General features: G+C 48.3%; 1 protein-coding gene across 1 annotated transcript in view; it reads left to right on the top strand.

Moving 5' to 3' along the window:
* The window catches only part of BET1L (Bet1 golgi vesicular membrane trafficking protein like), a 4,069-nt gene extending 3,257 nt beyond the window's left edge, over nt 1–812 (top strand). Inside the window, exon 4 of the mRNA XM_004389362.2 lies at nt 477–812. Coding sequence (XP_004389419.1) covers nt 477–644 — 168 coding nt within the window. The 3' untranslated portion in view covers nt 645–812. The remainder of the gene's footprint in view (nt 1–476) is intronic.
* The last annotated feature ends 8,957 nt before the right edge of the window (nt 813–9,769 follow it).

The raw sequence follows: 9,769 nt of genomic DNA, 5'->3' as shown, positions 1-9,769 counted from the left end.
CCTCCTCATGCCCACACCTTCTCCCTGTCCTGCACCCCCATCCTTCCCCATACCCGCGTCATGCCCACACCCCTTGTCCCTGCCCTACACCCCCGTCCCTCCCCATACCCCCCTCATGCCCACACCCCTTGTCACTACCCCACACCCCCTGTCCCTCCCTGTGTCCCCCTCATGCCCTCATCCCTTGTCCCTGTCCTGTACCCCCGTACCCACTTCATGCCCACACCCCTTGTCCTTGTTCTGTACCACCCCATACCCTCCTCATGCCCACACCCCTTGTCACTGCACCACACCCCTGTCCCTCCCTATACACCCCTCATGCCTGCACCCGTTGTTCCTGTCCTGCACCCCCATCCCTGCCCCCCATGCCCAGCTGTGTCCCCCCACCCTCCATCTGCCTGTCACCTTTGTCCCTGCCCTGCACCCCCCTGCCCTGCACCTTGTCCCCACCCTGTGTGACGGGCAGCTCCCCCCAGGACTCGGATTTCTCGAGTGTGACGGGCCTGCTCACCGGTAGCGTGAAGCGCTTCTCTACAATGGCGCGGTCTGGGCGGGACAACCGGCGGCTTCTGTGCGGTGTGGCCTTGGGCCTGCTCGTGGTCTTCTTCATCCTCTCCTACCTCCTGTCTAGGGCGAGGACGTGAGGAGCGGGTTGGGGGCTTTCCTACAAGACACCCCTTTGTGTACGACTGTGAGTCAGCAGCCTTTTTTCTGCGAGGCACGTCAGCTGGTCTGTGTGTGGAAGGGGCCCTCCTCTTGGGTGCTGGAGGCAGCTCCTTCCCTTCTGTGATCTGAGGGGCCCAGCAAAGTTTAGGGCTAGACATGAGAGCCTCACCCTGCCTGTGGTGAGTCCCTGTGTGGACCAGTCTCTGTGCCTGCCCTGCGCCTCTCCAGTCCTCCCTGAAGCCAACCCTCGACCCTCAACCCTCGGGGCAGGCAGGGTGTAGCCTGAGGGTGAAGGAGCCGGAACTCGTGCTCCCAGGATTTGGCCCCATCAGCACTGAAGCTGGGCTTCTGGGACACCAGCAACAAGCTGTGCATATTCCAGGGTCAGGCAGAGCGTGGGTCCCTTTCCTGTTGGGACCCTCTTCTGTGGAGTGATGGCCAGGCTACTGCAGGGACTGCTGCACACCCTCTCCACCCACCCCCCAACCACCACCCCCAGCGAGGCCTCCCCTGCTCCTGCTTCCTCTGGAGCCTTCTGTGTCATGAGGCATCACTGGACCCCCACCCTGATCCCCAGCCTCTGTGCAGACCACCCTCCCTGCCCCTCTCCCGGCCTTACCACCTACTTGGTTGGGCCGTGCTTGGTCACCACATGGCTCCCACCACACAGCCAGACCCCGGCTCACTCATTTTTGTGTGGGACCCTGAGGACGAGCCTCCAGTCCTGTGCCTTCCCTGCCCTCATCCAGTCACTCTGCTTCCCAGTCACCCTCTTACTCCAAGGACGACACCCTGGGGTTCATCCAGCCAGATCGGCCTTACCTCAGAAGTCCATGTTGGCCTTCAGCCCCAGCCTTGGCCCCCAGCGGCCTATCCAGAAGGGCAGTCCCTTCCCGCCTCTTTACTCACCCAAACTCAGTCCCCCCATCCCAGCTGCCCACACCCTGCTCCTGCCGCTGAGTGGATGGATGCCCTTGGGCTATGGTCCTGACGCTCTACCTGGCCTGGTCAGCTGCACTCAGGGGCTCCCTGCACAGACTTCCAGCCTATTCTCACACCACAGAGCCCTGTCCGCTGACCCCATACTGGGTGCATAGGTGCGTTATACTGTAAATTGCTCCTTACCGTCTACATAGTTATTAGTGGATGTAATAAGTACTACTGGACAAAGAGTAAAGTATGTACCCTATGGGAAGACGATTGCTCTCTGTAGAAACCTAAATCTAGCCGACTTTGAACAGAGGCGACAAATGGCGTCCATTGCCTACAGGGGGCTTTCCACTTTTATTACCTCCTTTTTCCTTGTATTACCCTTCTTTGTTACCGCCTCCCCTACCTGTTCTCTGTACATGCTATCTGGCACGTACACATGGCTGTCCAATTAGTATTTAATCCTGGGAGAGAGAAACTTAGACGTTCTCCTCCCAAGACAAGAACTGGGGTTTTGATGTGACCTAACACCATCTTGTGGACGGGAGCCTAACTTGATGATGTATGTTGTTCTGCTTATCCCTGTCCTGTTTATTCTGTGAGTAATAAATGCCTTTTGACTTTGCCATTAGAATAGTGTCTGGTCCGTGCTCTGCTCCCGATGGTCTTCACTGAGAACTTGTGACCATAGTAACATTGCACCGCAGGCTCCCACGATGGCCAGCTGCCGCAAACAGCACATCCAAGCCCAGTACATCCCCCACCCTGTCCGTTCCTGGGTTGGGACTTCTTCACTCCCGCGACATGGCTCAGCTGTGGGAACCAAACAGATTTTGACATTCTGCTGCCAGCCTGCGCTCTGGCCTCGCTGGTGTAAACCAGGAGACTGTTTGCATTCGGGGTGCCCTACCCCCACTCTAAGAGCTTTCATTGCTGCTGCCACTGTCCCCTGTGCCTCCATATCTCCTTGCAGCCTCCCACCTGTTTTGGGGTCTGGGTTTCCTTTCCAGTTTCCTCCTTGTTGTGTTAGGGTAGACTCCAGGGAGGGGATGATACTGGCCTTGTAGCCACGTGTTGGAACAGAACCTCCAAGCGTGTTCTGACCCTTCCCTGCTCAGCCCTCACACACTTGGCACCGGACCCTAAGCATGTGTGGGGCTTAGGGCCAACAGAATGCTTGGAGTTGCCCATTTTGTGCCAAGTGAGAACCAACCACTAGGCTCTGCCTCATTATTCGTCCAGGAGAAGACAGTTTAGCAGTAAAAACTTGGAATAAACAGCTTCATGAGAAGCAACCACATAGTTAACCGCCTGGATAACCTAGATGAAATGGACAAATTCTTAGAAGCACACAGCCTGTCTTAGTCATCTAGTGCTGCTATAACAGAAATACCACAAGTGGATGGCTTTAACAAAGAGTTTATTCTCTCACAGTCCAGTAGGCTGCAAGTCCAAATTCAGGGCGTCAGCTCTAAGGGAACACTTTCTCCGTTGGCTCTGGAGGAAGGTCCGTGTCATCTATCTTCCCTTGGTCTGGGAGCTTCTCTGCACAGGAGCCTCAGGTCCAAAGGAGATATTCTGCTCCTGGCACTGCTTTCTTGGTGGTATGAAGTTCCTTTGTGTCTGCTCACTTCTCTCTTTTATATCTCAAAAGAGATTGGCTTAAGACACTATCTGATCTTGTAGACTTCATCAGTATAACTGCTGCTAATCCATCTTATTGCATCATAGTGAGTGAGTTTACAACACATAAGGAAATCACATCAGATTACAGAATGGTACACAATCACACGATACTGAGAATCATGACCCAGCCAAATGGACATATTTTTGGGGGACACAGTTCAATCCATGACACTACCCAAACTGACTTGAAATAGAAAGTCTCAACAGACCCATAACAAGTGAAGAGATTGAATCTGTAATCAAACCCCGCCCCCCCCCCCAAAAAGTCCTGGACCAGATGATATCAGTGGGGAATTCTACCAAATATTTAGAAAAAAATTAACACCAATAATGTTTAAACGCTTCCAGAAGATAGAGAAGGAGAGAATAGTCTCTAATTCATTCTATGAAGCAAACATAATCCTGCTACCAAAACCAAAGACATCACAAGAAAAACTACAGGCCAGTAACTCTTATGAATATAGATGCAAAAATCCTCAACAAAATAGTAGTGAACAGAATTCAACAGCATACTGAAAGAGTCATAGACCGTGATCAAGTGGGATTTATTGCAGGAATGCAGGAATGGTTCAACATTAGAAAATCAACATAATATACCACATCAGTAGAACAAAGGAAAGGAACCATATGATCATCTCTATGAATGCAGAAAAAACATTTTATAAAATCCAACATCCTTTCTTGATGAAAGACCTAAAGAAGATTGGAATAGAAGAGAAATTCCTCAGCATGATTCAGGGCATATAGGAAAAGCCAACAGCCAACATTATACTTAACGGAGAAAGACTGAGAGCTTTCCCTTTGAAATCAGGAACAAGACAAGGGTGCCTGCCCTCACCATTTCTGTTCAATATTAGAAATCCTAGCCAGAGCAATAAGATAAGAAAAAGAAATAAAAGGTATTCAGATTGGAAAAGAAGAAGTAAAATTTATTCGCAGATGATATCCTACATATAGAAAATCCCAAAGAGTTCACAAGAAAAACATCTAGAGCTAATAGAGGAATTTAGCCAAGTTGCAAGGTACAAAGTCAACAAACAAAAATCAGTTCGGTTTCTATACACCAGCAATAAGAAATCCAAAAGGGAAATTAGGGAAACAATTCCATTTACAATACTATCTAAAAGAATAAAATATTTAGGAATAAATGTACCCAAGGGATGTGAAGGACTTATACAATGAAAATTATAAAAATCTGCTGAAAGAGACTAAAAAAGATTTAAATAAATGGAAAGATGTTCCATGTTTATTGAGTGGAAGACAATATTGTTAAGATGTCAGTACTACCCAAAGTGATATATAGATTAAGCTCAATCCCAATCAAAATTCCAACAGCCTTTACGGACATAGAAAAACCAGTCCTCAACTTTATATGGAATGGCAAGAGGCCCCGAATAGCTCAAGCAATGTTGAAAGAGAAGAACAAAGTAGGAGGACTCACACTTTCTGATTTTAAAGCATACTACACAGCTGCTGTTCTGCTGCTATTCATGTCACCTTGAAGACTAAGGTGTGCCTGACCCAAGGCATGGTAGTTTGAATCGCATCATGTGCACGCGAAAGCTGGACAAATGACTAAGGAAGACCGAGGAAGAATTGACGCCTTTGAATTGTGGTGTTGGCGAAGAATATTGAATATACCGTGGACTGCCAAAAGAACAAACAAATCTGTCTTGGAAGAAATACAACCAGAATGCTCCTTAGAAGGAAGGATGGCAAGACTACGTCTTACATACTTTGGACATTTTGACAGGAGGGATCAGTTCCTGGAGAAGGACATCATGGTTGGTAAAGTACAGGGTCAGCGAAAAAGAGGAAGACCCTCAAGGAGATGGATTGACACAGTGGCTGCAACAATGGACTCAAGCATGACAACAATTGTGAGCCTGGCGCAGGACCGGGCAGTGTTTCGTGCTGTGGTGCACGGGGTCGCGATGAGTCAGAATCGACTTGACGGCACCTAACAACAACAATGCCACACAGCTGCGGTAGTCAAAACAGCCGGGTGCTGGTGTAACAGTGGACACAGACCGATGGAATAGACTGACAGCTCAGAAATCCGCACATCTGCGGTCAACTGATGTTTGACAGGGGTGCTAAATCCATGCAATAGGGAAGGAAGAGTCTCTTCAATAAATAGTGCTGGGAAAATTGGATTTCCACATGCAGAAAAATGAAACAAGATCTATGCCTCACACCATACACAAAAAACAAATTCAAAGCGGATTTTGGAACTAAATGTGCAAACAAAAATCATAAAACTCTTAGAAGAAAAAGCAGGGGTAATGCTGTCAGGCCTAGTTTTTAACAATGGATGATCTAATATAATAAAAGCACTAACAGCAAAAGGCAAAAGAGCTTGGCTGCTAACCAAAAGGTCAACAGTTTGAATCCACCAGCTGCTCCTTGGAAACCCTATGGGGCAGTTCTACTCTGTACTGTAGGGTCGCTATGAGTCGAAATGGACTCAGCAGCAACGGGTTTCATAAAGATTAACTTTTGTTCATCAACAGATTTTACCAAAAAAGTGAAAAGACAAGCTACCAACTGGGAGAATATCTTTGATATATATATAACTTTGACAACCTAACAAAAAGACAAACAACCCAATCATAAATGGGCAAAGGTCTTGAATAGACGTTTCACCAAAGAGGATATTCAAACGGCCACCAAACACATGAAAAGAAGTTCAGCATCATTAGCCATCAGAAAGATGCAAATCAAAACCACAGTGAGATACCACTTAACTCACACTAGGCCAAAAGAATAAACAAATCCATCTTGGAAGAAGTACAACCAGAATGCTCCTTAGAAGCAAGGATGGTGAGACTACATCTCACATACTTTGGACATGTTGTCAGGAGGGATCAATCCCTGGAGAAGGACATCATGCTTGGTAGACAGTCATCAAAGAAGAGGAAGACCCTCAAGGAGATGGATTGACACAGTGGCTGCAACAATGGGCTCAAGCACAACAACGATCGTGGGGTTGGTGCAGGACTGGGCCGTGTTTCATTCTGTTTTGCATGGGGTCACTACGAATTGCAGCTGACTCGACGCCACCTAACAAGCACAGCAACAAGGATGGCTAAGATTAAAAACACAGAAAATAACAAATGGCAAGAATGTGGGGACATTGGAACACTTACCCATTGCTAGTGGGAATGCAAAATGGTACAGCCATTTAGGAAAATAGGGTAGGGGTTCCTCAGAAAACTAAAAATAGAACTACCATGTGACCCAGCCATTCCACTCTTAGGTATATACCCAAAAGACTTGAAAGTAGACACTCAAATAGAGACTTGTACACCAGTGTTCATTGCAGGACTATTCACAATAGCCAAAATGTGGAAACTGAATGCCCATTAACAGATGAATGAATAAACAAGATGTGGTACGTACATACAATGGAATACTACTCAGCCAGTAGGAGAAATGAAATCTTGATACCTGCTACAATATAGATGGAGCTGGAAGACATGATGAGTGAAATAAGTCAATCACAAAAGGACAAACATTGTATGATGTCACTTTCATTAAAAGACAAGAAAAGGCAAATGTATAGAGAACAAAGTTTATTAGTGGTTACCAGGGGTGGGAGGCAGGGGTGGAGAAAGGAGAGTTTAATGGTGATGGAAATATTGCATTGATTAAGGGTAGGGTTACACAGCCAATTGTAAGTGCTGTCAATAAGTTGTACACTTGTAAAAAGTTGAATTGACAAAAGTTGTGTGATATATATACAAAAACGACAAAAAAAAAAAAAAAGGTAGCTGCTGAGGCTCCTTAAGTATAACCAAGTACCTCATGGGATTTAGTTCCTTGGTTTGGAAGTTTAGGGTCGTGGTTTCGTGGGACATCCTAGCCTAATAACATGTTTAGTGCTTCCGTTCTACCTCCTAGTTCATTGCATAATGCTTGGGGTCTTGAAAGCTTGCAGGCAGCCATCCAAGGCACGATTGTTCTCTTTTCGCCTGGAGCAACAGAGGAAGAAGGAGAATCGGGAATAGGAGGAGGATATGGAATGTGTGGCTAATTGCCTCCATGAACAGCTGCCTCTTTTGCAAGAGAGCAGAAGAACTGGATGGTGCCTGGCTACCATTCCTGGACATTTTGATCAAAGATCCCATAGAAGAATCCCAATCAGAAGGGTTGAAACGCAACAAATTCTCATGGACTGTAGACTTCCCGGAACCATGAAGGTTGGGTGAACCCCTGAAAGTATTGCCCTGAGATGATCTTTAAACCTTAAACCAAAAATATCCCCTGAGGTCTTCTTAAAACCAAACGGTAGTTTAGCTTAACTAGAAAAAAAATGTCTGCCTTGAGCATTGTGCTCTTTTAAGAACTATCTGTATGGGATCAAATTGACAACAGCAACTCAAAAGATTAGATGGGAACCTTAGGGGGCAGTGAGTTTATGTGAATGGCGGAGGAACAACTCAGAAAATGAGGGCGAGAATGTTTGTACAACTCAGAAGAGTGTCATCAGTGTCCCTACATGGTACATGTAGGGACAGGTTGGTGTATGTTTTGCTCGGTATGTTCTCAACAACAAGAGCAAAGCAACCGTGCAGTCTTTTTTTTTTTTTTTTTTCCACAGACTAGGACCACAGACTGGCTGAGGCGCCTCTTCCTTGCCCCTTCTCCATGGATCATCATCCCTCCTCCAGAGCTGTGTCTCCCCTGATCTCTGGGGCGTGTACAGGGCAGTTGAAACAGCTCACGACCTGGCTTCCACTGCTTCTTCATTCAAACGCTGAGGTAGCAGCCCCTCTAATACTGAGAGGCTTAAGTGGGTCCCTGTGACATGCAGCCTGACACTGTCGTGGCCCTACACACCTGCAGGGCACAGCCCCACAGGTGTGCCTGACGGTGCTGCTGCTGAGGTCCTCGTCACTTCCCCAACCCCTCCCCCCAGGCTTGGAGGCCAAGTTCAGACTCTGGGCCTGGCCCCTGGCCGCCACCTGGGTGGCCCCACCTGCCACACACCTGGCCCGGTTCCTTGGTCTCACATGCTTGGTCTCCACCCTGTGCTGGTCCATCTAGAGACCCCCCTGCCAGACTCAGCCTGGGGCCACCTTCCCTGCTCACCTCCTCCTTGTCCTGTGCCACCACTGCTATGTGACAGATCCCCGGAGCCTTAGTGTCATGGGTTGAATTGTGTCCTCCCAAAATGTCTGTCAACTTGGCTAGGTCATGATTGTTTTCAGTATTGTATGATTGTCTACCATTTTATCATCCAATGTGATTTCCCTATGTGTTGTAAATCCTATCACTATGATGTTAATGAAGTGCATTAGTGGCAGTTATATTGATGAGATCTACAAGATTGGATAGTGTCTTAAGCCAATCTCTTTTGAGATATAAAAGAGAGAAGCAAGCAGAGAGACATGAGGACCTCATACCACCAAGAAAGCAGTGCCAGGAGCAGAGTGCATCTTTTGGACCTGAGGTTCCTTCGCTGAGATGCTCCCAGACCAAGAGAAGACTGATGACAAAGACCTTCATCCAGAGCCAACAGAGAGAGAAAGCCTTCCCCTGGAGCCAGTGCCCTGAATTCGGTCTTGTAGCCCACTGGACTGTGAGAGAATAAATTTCTCTCTGTTAAAGCCATCTACTTGTGGCATTTCTGTTATAGCAGCACTGGATGACGAAGACACTTAGTCTCTTAAAACAGCAGTGATCTTTTATTACATCTCAGGGATTCCGTGGTCAGGATTTCAGACAGGCCGAAGTGGTGTGGCTGCCTGCTGTCTGCTGTCTGCAGCCTCAGCTGGAGATGGAAAGCCTGGAGCTGCAACCACCTGAAGGTCAGTGCTGGTGAACTGGGGGCCCAGCTGGGCTGATGCCCCCAGGACGCTGCATGCAGCCTCACCATGCGCTGCGCTTCCTCACAACATGGCAGCTGCTCCACGGGCAAGCGGAGACAGAGAGACAGATACAGAGACGGACAGAAAGGTCCAGGCAGAGCCGCCTCTTTGCTATGACCTCGCCTCCGTCCCCCCGCTGGGGTGAGCACAGGCTCCAGTTTAGATTCAAGGGGAGGGACCAAGACCCTGACTGTCAGTGGGAGCAGGGTCAGTCACCCGTGAGAGGGCCCATGGTAGGGGGAACGTGCAGGTTCAGCCGTCTCTGGAAGAGAGGTGGGGTCCAGCACACAGAAGGATGGTGAGTGCCTGAGGCCCCGGCTCAGACCACTCTCTTCTCAGACCCCGTGGTGGCCCTTCTGGAAAAGCCTGGCCTCGCCCACCCCCAAGACAAACCCATCTCTAATGGAATCAGTGATTTATTAAATATCTGGGCACAGCAGGAAACAAGATTAGCAAATGGAAGAAGTAGTATAGAAAAAATAGTGACTGGTCACGACTGTCCACGCTCTCGGCCCCCAGGCCTGGTGGCCACAGCCTGGCAGGGAAGGGGCCCCGGCAGCAGCAGGCGAATTTGTTGTTGAGGGAACATGATGAAGCCGAGGCTGCAGGGGCAG

This window comes from Trichechus manatus, unplaced genomic scaffold (assembly GCF_000243295.1).
Source record: "Trichechus manatus latirostris isolate Lorelei unplaced genomic scaffold, TriManLat1.0 scaffold00244, whole genome shotgun sequence".
Lineage (NCBI taxonomy): Eukaryota > Metazoa > Chordata > Mammalia > Sirenia > Trichechidae > Trichechus > Trichechus manatus.
This window is presented reverse-complemented; position numbering and strand designations above follow the sequence as displayed.